General features: G+C 40.2%; 1 protein-coding gene across 1 annotated transcript in view; it reads left to right on the top strand.

The window, feature by feature from the left end:
• AKAP13 (A-kinase anchoring protein 13) overlaps nucleotides 1-16,281 on the top strand; it is a 71,766-nt gene that overhangs the window by 32,412 nt on the left and 23,073 nt on the right. The window contains exons 9-13 of the mRNA XM_077786010.1: nucleotides 6,204-6,246; nucleotides 7,413-7,518; nucleotides 11,712-11,883; nucleotides 15,032-15,099; nucleotides 15,572-15,638. Of these exons, the coding sequence (XP_077642136.1) occupies nucleotides 6,204-6,246; nucleotides 7,413-7,518; nucleotides 11,712-11,883; nucleotides 15,032-15,099; nucleotides 15,572-15,638 (456 nt within the window). The remainder of the gene's footprint in view (nucleotides 1-6,203; nucleotides 6,247-7,412; nucleotides 7,519-11,711; nucleotides 11,884-15,031; nucleotides 15,100-15,571; nucleotides 15,639-16,281) is intronic.

The following is a 16,281-nucleotide window of genomic DNA, read 5'->3' as shown; positions in this document are numbered from 1 at the left end:
CATTGTGACCATAGGACAGTTTGGTGCCTCTTACAAGAAGGTCTTGGTTTATAAACTTCCTTTTGTCACATGTCCCTTGATGCTCATGCTTTTCCAGCAGGACATTTAAGAGTTATGCAAGAATTATATGAATTCTAGGACAAATTCAGTTCTTTATTCCACTTGCATAATTTTGTGGTAGGTGTTTAAAAAAAAAAAAATACACTCTCATCGCTGCAAATGTGTCTGAATGGGAAGAAAGCAACATGCTGTGATCAAGAACTTTAAAAGCCAAATCCAGATATGGAGGGTTTTCTATTATTTTTACTGTTTATTGTCATATGTGCTGAGACAGGAACAATTTCCAAGACCAAGTTCCTAGCCCACACCCCATCTGATGTGTCAGATGTTCCAAGAGCTGATGTGGCCATTCACAATGTTAATCCTTCAGCATTTTATAGAGGGAGGTCACAAGAGCTGTTGGCTGGAGTGCTCGGAAGAATGCTTTTAGGGTTGGAATAGCAAATTTCCAGTGTGGAGCACTGTTATAAAGCCAGGAATTGCTATAAATAAAACCACTGCAATGGAAGTTGAACTGTGCTGGCAAAGGTGGTTCAATTTACAGTAAAGTATTATTGTTCATCTTGACTTTTAGTCTAAATAGACAGTAGACTACAGAAGAAAAGGCCATGTTGCCTAATTGTGTTCTTCATGCCTGGAACACTAGAACAACTCCTTCAACAGGCAGTCTAAACAAAACTAATGCATGGGTCTTCCTAAGAATTCTTCAATTTAAATGCCTTTACTGTGCACATTTTAGTCAAATTGCCTGTAGACAATTGGCATTTGTGACTAATGGCTAGAGGAGACGTTCAGGGGAGTTTGTCTGCATTGCTTTCCTAGCATTGGCTATTCCTTGGACAGTGTTTTTTTATTCTGAATTCAGTTTTGATGTATGATACCAGCCATGCAAAAAACCCTCATTGTATGTGGCTGACAGGACATGTTTTATTCAAAGAGAGAAATAATTGCTTTGTCTTTCTCTTGGAAGATTAGTACTGATAAAGTCTTTAGCCTATTTTCCCTGTTCTGCAAGTTGATGTATCCATGGAATTGATGTATCCATGGAATGACTTAAAAGTACCTGCATACCTGTGCTGGAGATACTTAATGTAGGTGCTTAAGGACCCTTAGGTCAAACCTGTCCCAGGAACAGGGGCTCCTCAGCCCTGTCCCAGTCACCTTTCCTGAGGACACACAGATGTACCATGTGAGCAGTGGGTGTCCAGCAACCAGCTCACAGCTCAGAGGTTTCCACTTGTGCTTGTTTGAAGACAAAGGTTGGGAAATAGGGCCTTTGGGAATCCAGTTTCACTGAAGAATGGCTAGCTGGCTCCTAATTCTCTTTTCAGAGACCATGTACTTACAAAGAATTATTGGATAGCTGCTGCTGTCCAAGGGCTGCTCTTAAAAATAAATGATGGGATATTTGATGTCGCAGACTGCTGAGCTTGGCACTGTGTTTGATAGGCATCTTCCAGCCAAGGGCAGAAGAGGGTGTAGGGGGACTTTTCTCATCTTTAGGTAGTTTCTTTAAAACAAGGACTCTTTAAATTTTAGAATAAGGCAGAAGAGATGCTTGTTTTTTCTGTTTCATTGTGGAAGAAGAGAAGGGGAGTTAAAGTCTCTGTTTTAATGCTGGAAATTTTGAAGGGATAACATTATCAATATTGTTGGTTTTTTTAAACTTAGAATTGGCAAGAACCTCCCCATGTAGATAAAGTCAACACTTCAGATAAAATTTCCTTGTTAATATTTGGTAGCTTTGTTGTGTCATTTAACTGCAGAAAGCGCCTTCAAACAGATATCTTGAGTTCTTCTAGTTTGACTTCATGACAGTACTTCCACTGAAGCTGATGCCCTTTGTCCAGAGATCCATTTTGTTGTTTGTATTCTGTTTGGAAAGATACCTGCCTATAACTCTTTACTAAGAGGTCCTATAAAAAATGTCAGCAAAAATAGGGAAAGACTGGAGCCTCGAGCCATGCTTGCAGTGAGACCTGTGCCCTCTGAAACCTGCACCCTCTGGAATTTGCACATTCTCAGTTCTTTGTTTCTTGTGCCTTTCTGGAGCCAGCTGCTTTGCAGACTTTTCCTTTGCTTTGCTTTTAGTTTGCTTTGGCTGCTTTCCTCTCCTTTTTATTATTAAATGCGTTTTCAAGCATGCTCTAATGTCTGCTGTTAACCCACTTCTCAGCCCAGGGCCGGACTCGACCATCGAGACGAATCTCCTTCTCCTTCAGCATCTCTCCACTCATTCCTAAGTCTAAAACTCTCTTTTCTATTGGCTCTTCTTCCAGTGATGAGGAGGAGGAGTTGGAGAGTAAGTAATCATTCTCTGTGCAATGCAGCCATCATGGGTGGAAACACAGGGAAATCTGGTTTTCTGCTTCAGACACTGGAACTTCACCTTGCAAACATTGAACTACCCTTTCCATTGCATGATGTCTAACAGCATTATCCTGGCTCTGTATCTGAATACTAACTAATAGCAGAATGAAAAGGATTATTATCCAAAGAATCTTCTACATCAGCACCATCACATCTTACTTGGTTAGTTTTAGTCCATATCCATGTGGCAGATATCATCACCTGCCACACTGAGCAGAAAGTGATTTTTACCTTTTTACTAAAACCAAAATACTGGCCTTGAGCTTGTTGCAGGGCATTGAGTTAGCAAAAGAGGTGCATCCTTGTCCTCCATAGGTGACAGTGAGTGCATTGCTCAGTGAAAGAGAAGTGAACAGAAGCCCTGATTATTAAATTCTGGAAATCTTCACAGCAACTTCACAGTTCCCCCACTAAACACAAATTGCAGTCAAAGACCTTAAGTCTTCAAGGTGTTCATATCTAAGTCCTGATACTGTTATCAAAATAATTCTCTGGGAAACAGGTGAGAGTTCTCTGGCAGCTTTTTTTTTTCTCCTGCAAACTCCATTGCTAAAAGAAGCCCAACTAAGGCAGAAGATTAAATTAAAGTGATTTAGAGTCTTCTTGTTTTTTAAAATGGGCTTAGCAAAGATTATTCAAAATGCTTCCTATTTCTTAAGCATGTTTTATTCGACTGTTGAAATAAAGCAGACACATTCCTTGTGTCCTTACTGGGATGGGGGAAATTGCTTTCCACTCCAATAGATTTTGATTGCTTCCTGAGTTTAAAACAATTTCCACACCATCCACGTTGTACATATCTAAATTCTCCTCCTTTCCAGTCCTGGTTTTCACTGTGGGTTTGTCCTTTCCTTCAGCAAGGTCCTGTGCCCAGGTTTGGTATTACCACTTCAGATTTAAGCTCCTTCCCCATTGCTCTGTCCTTTTCTTCTGCTTTTAACAAAACTCACAGATCATGGTCCCCACAAAGTGAACTGCAAAGACACAGCTGTTCACTCATGTGATGCCCCACAGTAAAAAATAGCCTTAGGTAACCTTTCTGGTGGAGTTTATTTGGTGAGTTTTGTTCTTTTAAGCATTTGAGTTATTCTATTATTATTTATTTTTGGTTTATTGTTTTAAGCATGCAATATCTGATATTCATTTTAGGGTATGACAGTTTTGGAAGATATTTATAGGAGCCAGTATTTATCTTCTCTTCCTCAACAGTGCTCGTGTTAACAATAATAATTTAAGATAATGTCAGATATTGTCTCAAACAATTGCATTGTTTTCTTTACATATTTGAGAGTACTGTGGTGACTTTATAAAGGTTGATTTAGCCACAGGTCCTTCTGAGACCGTTTTGGCAATGGGCATTTTTCATGGAGCAATCCCAGACCAGTTTTTTCACAACTTTAGTGTTCATTTCTCATAAGAGGATGAATGTTTGAACACTGAGATTGCAAGTGCATTTCAGTTACCAATCCTCAACCTTTCCATTCCTGCTTTTTCTTCAGAAAATGGAGAATTAGTTGAAGTTTGTCTGGTTATATATTTAAGACATAGATTTCAGATGGCTGGACAATTATTATGAAGCCTTTGGATTTCTTGACCCACAGAAGTTTAATTACTGAGATCATTAAGGCATTGCAAGCTGGTTTCAACATCCTAGTCTAGTCACTGCTTTCTGCAAAATGGATCTTGATTAATTATTTCAAGTCCAGCTACCATATGAATTAATTTTTGTGTATAAATACAGCAAATTTTGGCTGCTAGCCAGGTTCACTGGTCATAGATAGGATTTATGGCTTTTGAAACAAAAACTTTTTTTTTTTTTTTGTGGGTTCTGAAGTCAGATTTCAGTTTTGTTCCTGGTCATGACAGGGAGCAAAAACATTTTAAAAGTGAGCTTTCCTTCCCCTGTTCTGCTTCAGAAACAAGCCAGAAGGTGAGAAGATGTGTCTTTTACTATGCCTATCTTCCTGCGGTTTACATCTTGCAGCAGTGTGTTGATCATGTAATGTTATATTATAATCTAAAATATGAACTCATAAATAGACCTTAATTCTTCACTGGATCCATTTTGCCTGCCAGCACCATGAATCCCCCATTTTTAAGATGAAACTGCTATTGAAGTAAAAGATAAATTATACATAATTGTAGTTCTCATGCAGTGTATTTTCTCAAGGTAGCGAAAAACAGTCACAAATACCAAATTATTGCAGCTCTTGGTTCGGTGTTTGTTCACATTTTTGTTGTTAACTGCAAAGAAACAAAAAAAAAATCTGAAATACTTAAATCCAGTCAAACAGATTAATCTCGTAAAAAAAAAAAAAGGAAATACCAACGAGGTCTAACCCAGATTAAAAGCAAACCAGAAGTGAAATGGGAACCAGAGTTACTGGAGCTACACCAAGGATTTGGGAGTCTGTAAATTGCTTTTATGATCCTAGTAGGCACTTACCTAAGTGCCTACTTAATAATATAAATCTACCTAGTTTTATATTATAAAAATATCACATATATAATAAATAAATAGAATACAAAAAATATAATATTGGAAATTGAATAGTAGGCTTCATTTCATACATGTTACAGTATTACTAACTTTGGTGTATTTGGGATAAATCATTAATGAGGTGAAAGATTTTGCAAGGGAAATATTAACACAGCTCTCCAAGCAGGGTTTAGGTAACAGGGTATGCCTGTATTTTAGTTTCTCAATATGAAGAAATTATATTCCTGTTTGAGACTCTGTTGGCATTTGAATCAGTGGTTAGAAAATCTGTATTTAAAGCCTAGCATTGCATGCTCAGTTTTTTTTCTAATGCTCTTACTGCTTTTGGATAAAGGGCCTCTTTGCCTCTAGTGGCAAGTAGCTCTTCTGCATTCACCCTTAGCATTAAGAGAATTTGAGCCAAAATGCTGTTTTTCTTGCAGTATATATGCAGAAGCCTAGTAAGGTGACAGCTGGGCCGTTTCTTGAACTACAGATAGGGCTGCAAACATTGCTTATATGAAGGGGTTTTTTGAGTCTTGGCAAGCCTGGTTACTTCAGAAAGAGCCCTCTGTCCTGGATAGTTTCACCCTGATTTTTCAGTGCTCTTCAATGGTGCTGGTAAATGCTGTGAGCTCCCAGATCTGCTCCAAAAGCATTGTGCAAGCAAGTTTCTTGTGTAGAGAGGGTTGGTGCCACTGGCAGGGCTTTAGCTTCGTGTTGAAATTGAGCCTTTCCTCAAGCAGTGTTTCGTGACGAAGCCCCAGGCTGGTAACGTTTTGTGGAAAGCAGAATAAGGCTTCCCTTGTTTCCCTTACTCTTTATGAAGTGCCTCAGGATTTTGATGGGAAAATGAACTACAGTTTTATCAAGGAGAAAAGTTTTATACATGAAACCCGGATGTACTGTACAATAGATCCTTTCTAAGTGGAGTATAAATAAAAGCATTGTGTCAGAATGATTCTCATTTATACTTATTGCCATTGAATTGGCAGTTCTGATTCAGCCACCCTGATTTACCAGCAAGTTTAACAGTTGCATGGTCTTTACTTAATAGCTGAAGAGTGATAAAAATACTAAACAGGCTTTCACCTCAGCATCTAATTTGAGAGCAGCTAAGGTTACAGGGAACAGATTTTATCCTGAGCACGTGAAATCTGTTCTAAACACCCACTTCTGGAAAACATTTCCCTTTCCTCTTGAACCATCCCAATATGCAAATCATGTTTTTTGGAATCAGTGGGATAAGGATGCAGTCTAACCTGTCCCCCCCTGCCCCTCCCATCTTTTGCAGGTGCGCAGTCGTTTGGCAGCTCCGTGGGCTCCTCAGTGCAGAGGTACAGTATTGCATTGCATTATGCAGTATTGCAGCATCCTGGGACACCCTGCCTCTTCTGGGGGGAATCCTGCAGCAGGCTCTGCCCAGGGCACCCCAAAGCCTTCCTGGCACCAGAAGTTGTGAAAATCAGTCCTGTGCCCCTAAAGGCTGAAGAGTGTTTTAGATCACAGAATATGAAAGTCTGAGTCTCATCTCTTAACAAGGCTCTGTTTATTCATAGCTGATAACATCATGTTATGCATTAGAAATGTGTTGATTATGCATTATTGCAGGGTATTGGTTTGCCCTGAATTATATTTTACACTAAAAGTAGTTCTTTCTGCCTGTGGCTAATTCTCTCTATCTCTCTATAACAAAAGCCAAAACAATCATGTTTTTGTGTGTTATTTTACATCCTTGCAAGTTGCACAGATGAGACAATCTTCCTGGCGGCTTTCAAGGTGCTTCCCTGGAGGAAGGGCCTTTGTGGCACTGGGAGTCTGGTCTCTGTGCCACTGACAGCTTTGGCTTTATTTTATGACAGGGAGGCTCTTCACCTCTACTCTCTGCTGTCTTCTCCTCCTTGATTTAATTAGTGTTTGTGTTCTGCTTTTGGTTTGTGTTGTACTCAGTATTGACAGACTATGTCGATTAATGCAATAATAATTTCCCTATTCCTTTATCATAGCTGAAAAAGTCATAAGCTTGTGCGTGAAAAGTTTGGCAAAATTATCAGGGATCCTAAAAATTCCTAAATTAATATACGTAACCATTGTGGTTTATTACTTAATATTGGTATTCTCATTTCTCAGGGGAGGCTTTGCAGACAGTGGTTTCTGTTAAAGACATTCACAGCCTTTTCAGAGTTCACAGATGCCTTTCTCTGGAAGGAAATGGTTCTTTACAGTATTAATGGTTCCTGGTTATTTGACAAGGGGAGCAGCAGAGGGTGCTATGGCATGGCCTGCTTCAAAACAGATATGAGGAGTCACTGAAATTTATCTCAAAATGAGTGGATTGACATTTTGTCTTCACTGTTCTTTCTCTGGTAAAACACCATAAATCCCCTAGACAGTACTGGCTAATAAATGCATTTGTCCTTTAAAAAGAATTGATCCATTTAATGGATGCTTTGGGAAGGAGGGGAAAAAAATGCAACTTTTATCTTTTTTTAATTTATTTTAGCATATCTGAAGAGAGCAGCAGTGTCTCCGCTGGTAAAGGTGTAACAAAAGTCAGCCGCACCTTCAGCTACCTCAGGAATAAAATGTCCAGCAGCAAGAAGAGCAAAGTAAGTGCTTCTTGTGATTTCTGGAATGCCCGTAGGCAGCAGAGAGGAGGTCTGCATTTAGGTCTTTGCTTGACTTCCTTTTAATTACTTTCTTTTACTTTCTTCCTTCCTTTTTGTTTTTTTAAAATGGCAGGAGTGTCTGTGGGGTGATAGTGACTGGCTCCATGGGAAATCTTAGCACCCCAAAACTGAGCCCAAGGACAACTGTATGAGGCTCAATAAGGCCAAGTGCTGGGTCCTTGACAATGCTGGGTGAACAGTTAGACTGGTTAATATTAAATGTCTCTTCCAGCCTTTATGATTCTATTTTTTCACTCATTTTCCCAGAGAGAATAAATTTTGCCCTGGTATGAGTTAGGGCTTTGTAGTGATTAATGAGTCTAATTTCTGCAGAACCTGAAAACCTTTAATGAAACAAGGACAGGAGCTGTAAGAAGGGACTGCCTGCCTAAAGCTGTATTGTCTTTTCATAATCTTTTTACTTTTGCCACAAAGTTTGTTTGCACTGCAGGTGAAGTTGCTCAAACAGTGACTTTTAGTGATGCCTAATATTTATATTTTTCCCCTTTTTCCATCCTTGAAACTGTGGAACTCAATTTGCTGAAAGTTAAGCCCTGCTCAACAGCTGAATTTCCTGGGAACGGTATTGAGATCTGGCTGGGACAGAAAATACAACAGCAGTGCTTTTAGACACTTGCTCAGTGCAGTTTGATTTCACTAATTTCATGATTGTGTCTGAAAATGTAAAGAGTTGCTTCCAAATCTGAGCCATAACACGCACTACAAAAATTGCAGCTCATAAAAAGCCAAAATATCATTCAAGTTATAATTTCTTGTCTGCTCATGGCGTAATGTTTGCATTACATACATTTTTAAGGCTCAACCAGTACATTTAAATAATTTGACAAAAAAATTTGTTGGAACACTGATTTCTCAGAAGCATTATAGATGAAAAAAACCTCTAAGAGTTAAAAACAGAACCAACTAAACAACAAACTTTGAAAGGGGAAGTTTGACACAGGAAGTTGGGTTTCTGGGCTATCAGGAGGGAGGGAGGCTTCAGTGTCTTTTCAGCTCATTTTTAGTCGTCTCCAGACCTTCAAAAATGCAGTTTTCTCAGATGAAGTAAAGTAAAATAAAGCACATCTGAGCCTACTAACGGCTCTTTAGGAAAATGTAGAGGGTTATGTAAAAAAAAACCTTAAAAATAAAAGGATGTTAGAGCATTAACTGGAGGGGACACTGATAGAAGTTGGTGTTAATTTACCCCTGCCTGGCACGTACTTGGTGTTATTAGGGATTATCAGTGTATCTCTTGGTGAGTGCCCTGATTAACATTTGTGAGGTCTTAAACCTGCTCTGTCTTCGTCAGTTCAGGAAAAAAAACCCTCTTTTTTTTTTCATTTTGGTCAAGACTTTCTGAGAAATTACAACAATTAGCATGAGTAATTTCTCTTTTTCGTTGCCTTGCACAGTAATAATGCAGTGCTGTGCCAGCAGCAGCATTTCAGGGTATATGGTAGGAGTTGCAAGTGTTTGAAAGGATTAGGAGACAGGGAATATATGTGACCTGCCGAGCAGGAGGAGCTCAAACACACAAAACCTCTCTGTCTGGGCAACTTCTGCAGCACTTTGTTTGCTTATGTGCTACATAGCAACAGTATGTGAAAATTCACTTTTTCTGTAGCCCAAACATGACAGAGTGTTTGATTTACTCCCCTCTACCTTTAAAGAAGGGTGGTCTTACACTGACTTGTAAAATATTAATCACATCCTTTCCTGCCTGTACGGGTTTGGATTTTAGCTTTGTTTTTTTTAGCAGTGTAAGCTAAGGTAGGGCAAGATGAAAGCAATAGCAAAGTAGCTAAAATCATCTTTAAGGAAGTCAGCAACTGTGCTGCCCCTCCCCTTTTTGCTCAACTCCTCGTTGCTGTGCCTCCTGCCCCTGGCCCTGCTGCAGCCTCCGGCACCGCCATGGGCTAGCGAGGAGCAGCTCCTGCTGGGGAGCGGCTCTCCTGGCCCGGGGAAGGATGTCCATAAAATGGAATCGATTCTCAGAAGTACCTCAGATAACAGTGAAGCTGGTGGGACTGAAGCACTGGGAGGTAAGAGCTGCGTGGTTCCCGGCGAGCGGGATCCGCGGTACCGTGGCGCCTGTCGTGGTGGCTGCTCCGGCACGGCGCTTCGGCCACGAAGATGGGCTTCACATCTCACTGGCAGCTCCAACAGCACCAAAGTAGCCTTGTTGCTACAGTCCTCCTTTGAGTAAAGTTACAGTAACTGCCACAGGAAAAAAGAAAAACCTGAAAAAAAAATCTCATTGTGGGAACTTGTCCTTAAGTGGAGTGGCTGGCAGCCCTTGTGTGGAGTTTGCTGTTTCCTTCTTGAAAGTGGTGCACTGATTTCCTGTTTTTCCTGGAGCCGTTCAGCTTTAATTGAAATTAAAATTAGGCTTCGGAATTGCTGGGTTTTACAGTGAACTTCAGGTAGGTTTAAAGCATAGGATGGTAAATCTCCTTTCAGCATGAGAGTCACAAGATCTGGCTTGAGCTTAGAGTGATCTTTTCTCCTGGAGCTTCACAAGGCTTGGCAGTAGAGCAAAACTCCAGGCATCAACTTGGTACCATCAGGCCAGACCTAAACTGTATGGTTTTAGTTCCTGAATCCTGCCAGGCTGGATATGATTAGAGATGGGCAGGTCAGTGGATGGAACATGGGGCTGTGGAGGTTCCTGTGGGGTGGTGTCAGCCAGGCTGATGGTTCAGAGGAGGTGGAGATGTGATGCAATGCAGACTCTTTCTGGCAGTTTTTCTGCTTCAGACAGGATTATTCCATATGGTAATACTCCTAGTTTTGCTTATTTGCAGAACAAAACAGCATTTGGGGCCAGTAAATAGACTTTCTGTTTGACACTTTGCAGGGAGAGACTCCGGCACTGGCATTTTGCCTGGGATTTGTTGGGAGAGGAGTCCTTAGGCTGAGTTCCTCCTGATGTGAGTGTGTCATCCAGGGCTCAAGAGTTTCCCTGCAGTGGCTGCAGAGCTCCATCCCTCTTTAAGCCACTTCATGGCAGTTGCTCACATGGGCAGCTCTGCAGCTCCCTGATATTCAGGCTAAGACAATATTAAGCAAAGGGCATGTGGCATATAAATAACAAAATGCAAAGATAAGCTGACAGTTTTACCGGTTTCTGGAAAGCTTCTGTTTCAGATGCCAGGAAATCTGCAGCAACAGTTAAAAGCACAGACCTGGAGCTGACTCGTATCATAAACATTTTGTAGGTTGGTACGTGGAAAGATGAGGAGTTGCAATTCAGATTCAGAGCTTTTCTGTGGAGTTTCCTTTAAAATTTGTTTGGAAGAATTCCAAATCCATGAAAGACTGCAGGGAAAAATATTTTAGATTTTTAGTATTTTCTATCTAAGGTAGAGATAGAAAGGAAGCAAAAACTCTTTGCTAAAAGTTGGAGAAGCTGTCTGTGCTTGTCATCCTTCCAAAGCTGAGTAGCCTAGAGGTCGAGTCATGGCTTGTGGCAGATGAGAGGGTCTTTTATGGTGTTGCTGTTGTTCCCCAGCCTTTCTTTGGTGCCATAGGTCAAAAGTTTGTAAAAGATCCATTTTGCCAAAATGCTTCACATAGTTACTTGGAGTTGCATGTAACTGTTGAAAAAATTGCTAGTTGGAAGAAAAACAGAGGTGGAAATATTTTGGCAGTAAGGCTATAGAGGCACTGAGGAAGAGCTTGTGTTCTCCATTAGAAATGCAGTTGAAAATCACGAGCCTTATGGTTTGGCCTTAAAAATGAGCTGTGTTGAAAGTCTGATCCACACTGCATGTGGTATTTGTATTTAACATTAAATTAACATTATTTAAAGTGCTGAAGAGGCTGATGAGAGCCCAGAAACAGAAAAGAGGTAAAGTCATTAAGCCAAGCAAGCATAAAACAAAGGCAGAAGGAAATAAGTGCTTTCAGAACAGACTCGGTGTCATCTGCAGTGGTGAGACACCTGTGTGAGTCAGTAGTATGTAAATGCACTTCCACAGGGGTTTTTTTGAGGGAGAGCTGTGCAGACACATGGCCATTGTTCAGGTGCACCTCGGTCGATCCCCTCGCCGTGCCAAAGGCAAACACTGAGCAATCTGTAACTGGGGAAGAGCCCAGTGACGAGGCTTTCGGTCATTTTGTCTCGGCAGGAAAAAGAGAAAGATAAAGAGAAGACTAAAGAGAAGGACAAAGATTCCAAGGAGAAGGAAAAAGATAAGAAACTGTTAAATGGACATCTCTTCACTGCAACCTCCGTTGTAGCCCAAGCAACCTGTTACCACTGTATGAAGCCTTTCAATAAGGATTCGTACTACTGTGCAAGTAAGTCGGGGGGGTTGCCCCCCTTCCTTTTATTTTTCATTGAATCTGGCATGGAAAATACAAACCTTACACTTTATTTTCCTTTTGTGCACAGTTTCCCCGCACCTTTTGTTTGAGGATGTGAGGTGGGAGGGAGACTTTGGAGATAGTGATTCATGGAGCAGTGCATTGCCTTGTGGAATTTGGACTGACATGAGTCGTGGCTGCATGGAGGTGTCCTGAAACCTCTTTCCTAAGCCTGAGCTCAGCCATCACAGCAGGCCATGGGGTTTTCTACACCTTGTTGGGCTCTATCAGTGTGGAGAATGTTGGTTATTTCAGCTGCATGTAGTGGCTTGGAGCTTAGGTCCTTTGATAAGATGGACAAAGGACCAGGGACAGCTGGCTTGGATCATGGCTTCTATTTCCAGTGGTGGGGAAAAAAGTCCCACCCATCTGTGGTGTGTTGCTTTAGTTCTCTGAAATGCTGCTTTGGTGAGCCACAGTGGGAACCACATGGTACAGAAAGGAAATGCTGACCCTCTGCTCCCTTAGAACAAGAAATTGCATCACAGGTCAAATGACAGCTACCTGTGTGCATGTGAAGGACGTGCAGCACAGAACAGGCAGGGTAGGAACTTCACTGAGGGTTTCTGAGTGACTGGGCAGTTTGTTCTCATTTCTTATCAGATGGTTTCTTCTGCCTGTAGCTCGATAAGGTCCGTGGTGTTTGTGTGGTTGAGACCAGAATGCTGCTTGGTTCATGCAGCAACCCAAAGCTATAGAATATGCAGACAAATCCCATTTTTTTCCCACTATAGCTCAGTGGAAAAGGCTTTCCTCTCCTCACTATTATTAATTTTTTACTCCACTAGCTTAGAAGTGAGTCAAAGCGACTGCGGGAACTGCTCCCAGGCTGGAGCCTTCTGTTCCTGCTGGTGGATGTGAGCAGGGGGAGGACAGCCAGCTGAATCCCAAATGGCATTTCTGAGTTTCCTGGAAGAGATTTCAGCAGAGTTGTTTGAGACACACTCTGTATCAGCCTGATGGGAAATGTAAAACACCAACAATTACAAACTCTCAAATGCATCCTCTCCCTTTCCCCACTTGACTTTCTTAAGAGCTTCTGAAGCTAGGCAGAAAATCAAATATATCCCAGTTTGATGCTCTATATACTAATAAGTTAAAATAACCCAACAGTGTCATATATTTAGCACAGATGTTCTTTCCTTCTTTTCAAGGTATGATACAAAATTGTTTTCTGCATTGGCCAGAAAAAGAATGTCATAAAAAAATGTTTGGTGAAGGCATCCATTGAAAGCTCACATCAGTGAGTGGTTCCTTCTCCCACTGCATCTTACAATCAACCTCAGATGCTTTGGAAGTGATGGATAAGCAGCAGCAGAGGTTCTGATATTCCTGTGATGATGTAGGCTGGTGCTACCACCACTGCTCTGTCTCACCTGTGGATGATTTTTAATGCCTTTTAGAGCACTGGATATTTTATATTAATGTCTCAGCTTTTCAGTGGTGCCCCCCCCAGCTTCCTGAAACATCTGCTCAATGCTGAAAGATTGTGCATGTTCTGAAACAAATGGACAAGCAAAAAAGCCTAATTTTTGGTAGCTTTCTGCCTTGTCTTTTTTACTTTTTTATGATCAGTGATGCAGAAAATAAGGTTTTGGGGGTTTAGTTATTAATACTAGTGACACAGAGGAGTTAGAGGAACTTCTTTCTTGCTGAAGAGTTGAATTGGAGGAATAAAGTCCCTACAACCAGATTTTTTAACATAAAACATCCAATCTTTCTGCCAAATGGTACACACTAAAGAGCTGTCTTAAGGCTTTCAAGGCTTGTGTGTGATTTTCATGTTTCTGAATTGTCTGAGTGCCTCTGTTCACGCACCAGAGGAGCAGGTTCTGTTCCTCTTTCTTGTTAGGTCTGAAAACTTAGAGTGCTTCTGGGTTTTTGCAAGAGTTTTCAGGTTGCTTTGTTCTGTCTTCTCTTGCACAGGAAATTGTGAGACATTGTCAGAATAGCAGCACCCTATGACCTTACCCCAATCTCTGTCAAAATAGCAGAATTATTGAGGCCTAAATGTAAGAGATTCTAGAACTGTGAGCATATTTTGTCATTCTGGACATAGAATTTTTTTCTTTTTTTTTTTTCTGCTTCAAGAAATAATTCAGAACTTCACACGTACTGTTTAACATACATGTAAAATATAGTTCATTATCTGTGTTGGTGTTGTCATGAATAAGAGGAAATACTTTTCTGTAAACTACTGAATCTTATCTTGAGCTGTGATCTTTCATCTGCCAAAAGTGTTAAAGCCTGAAACCCAGTTTTCAATTCCTACAGAATGAAAAAAAAAAGGCAGTTTTAATCATCTTTGAAAACTTTGTTGAAAACTTTGATTCCCAGAAATCTGCTGGCAAAAGTCATGGGTAGATTCAGGGTATTAAAAAAAAAAACCACCAAGCCACCCAGCTTTTGCTCTGGCATATATGCAGCAACGTTTAAACATGATGGTCTTTGCATTGGTGAATGTGATGCTTTTGGACCAAAACTTCAGTTTCCAGCAGGAAGTCCCAACCTCAAGGATTCCTGAATAATGCTGCTCCTCTTACCTTTTCTGGTAGCCCTGCAGTACAGCAGCACTTGGCTCTGTGCTCTAGATCTTATCCATGATGTTTGAATTTGTGTAAATTAATTTCCCTGTCCTCTTCCTGTCTTTTATATCTCATAGTCTTTGTCTTGATGAGAGCACTATTTGTCTTTTCAGAGAAATACTGGCCCTACAATTGGTTTCTGTTTCTGTCTCCTTCTTTTGCTTTCCACCTTAGTTTCAGAGGGATAATGCCATCAGGGGTTTTTTTTCCTTTTTATTTCTTTCATCTAAGGCCCCTGGTAATTCAACCTTGCATTGATTTTTAAACAGAATTTCCTGTTATATTCTCTGAGGAAATGTTATTAACAAAGGGCTAATTATCCTGGAAAGCAGCCTCTCTCAGTATTTGTTGCTAGTTGTGTAAACCACAACAATGCCTGAAAGTTACAATTCTCAGTTGTGTAAATTAACAGCTCAGATTGCAAACAGCAAAAATTTACCTGTTTTCTGTGGGTTTTTTTTTTAATTTGTTGGTTTTGGTTTGGTTTTTTTTGACAGACTGTAATGCAATTGTTCACAAAGGCTGTAAGGAGAATTTTGCTTCTTGTGCAAAGGTCAAAATGAAGGTAAGGGATTTAATCTACTTTACTGAATAAATATATATAAAACACTTTCTACCACATGTCACAAAGTTTCCAGTTTGTTGTGAAGAACTTCAGCCCCAGTGCTGAAGCTTCCACATAATGAAAACTGTTAAATATACTGTTTATATGAGGAACACAGAGATTTCATGCATACTCCAAATGCAAGGAACCTGCTTCTCCAAGCTAAATAATGTTTGAGCAATTACAATTTCAGTATTTTGAGCAATTACGATTTCAGTATTGTCATCACTTTCACATTTTCATATTTGCTGCACATTTCTCCATCTGTTATTTTGCCCACTTCGTTCAGAGAAAATTAAAAATATATTTAAAAGTACACAAACACTGAGAGGCTTCAGGAAAAAAAAATGAGCTTTTTTTTTGTTTAGTTATATGGCACAACGTTCTGGGAGAAGGGAGGGAGAAATTAAAGTGAATGTCATTTTTCTTTCAGCCACAGAGAGGGATGCTGCAGGCACATGATACCTCTTCGTTACCCACAGTAACCATGAGAAACAAAAGTAAGACAATTTCTTTCCCTCTGCTTTGGGAGTGCTCTGTGTCTGCTGTTCTTAATTGTTCTGACAACTGATACTTGATATTATGAAAAAATAAGCTTTTAACAAAGCAGGGATGAGAGCATCCTCAGTGCATGCTAAGCAATATTTTAGACTTCAGAAATTGTACAGAGTTCATCCCCTTCTGCAGTGTCTGTGTAGCTCTAAAGAAATGTAAAATCATCTCAGATTTAGAAAAATCACTTGCCTGTTGTAGCTTGCAGAATACCTATACCTGTTAAGGCCACAGAATCTGGAAGATGCAGCCTATGTCCATGGGTGTCTGATATGGGAAGGAGTACAACTATGAGAATTAAGTAGAGAGGATTCAAAACACAATTATTTTTCTTTTAATTAAAAAGTCTTGGACTTTGAGGTAGGCAAAGTAGAAAGTTTAATTTTGAGTAGGAGGAATACTGACAAAATGTTCCTGACTTTGCTGAGATACACACTGTACTGCAGAGTGAGTGACCCAGTGTGACCAGGGATGAAGAATAGATGTGAAATAGCCCAGATTGGTTTTGTAGGTCCATGATTTAATAAGCTTAAGTGATAAGCTTTGATAAGATAAAAGATAGCTTGTATGGAACCACAGTATATAATATAG

The sequence above is a fragment of the Lonchura striata genome, chromosome 11, assembly GCF_046129695.1.
Source record: "Lonchura striata isolate bLonStr1 chromosome 11, bLonStr1.mat, whole genome shotgun sequence".
Taxonomy (NCBI): Eukaryota; Metazoa; Chordata; class Aves; order Passeriformes; family Estrildidae; genus Lonchura; species Lonchura striata.
Note: the sequence above shows the minus strand (reverse complement) of the source record. Positions and strands in the feature narration are given on the sequence as shown.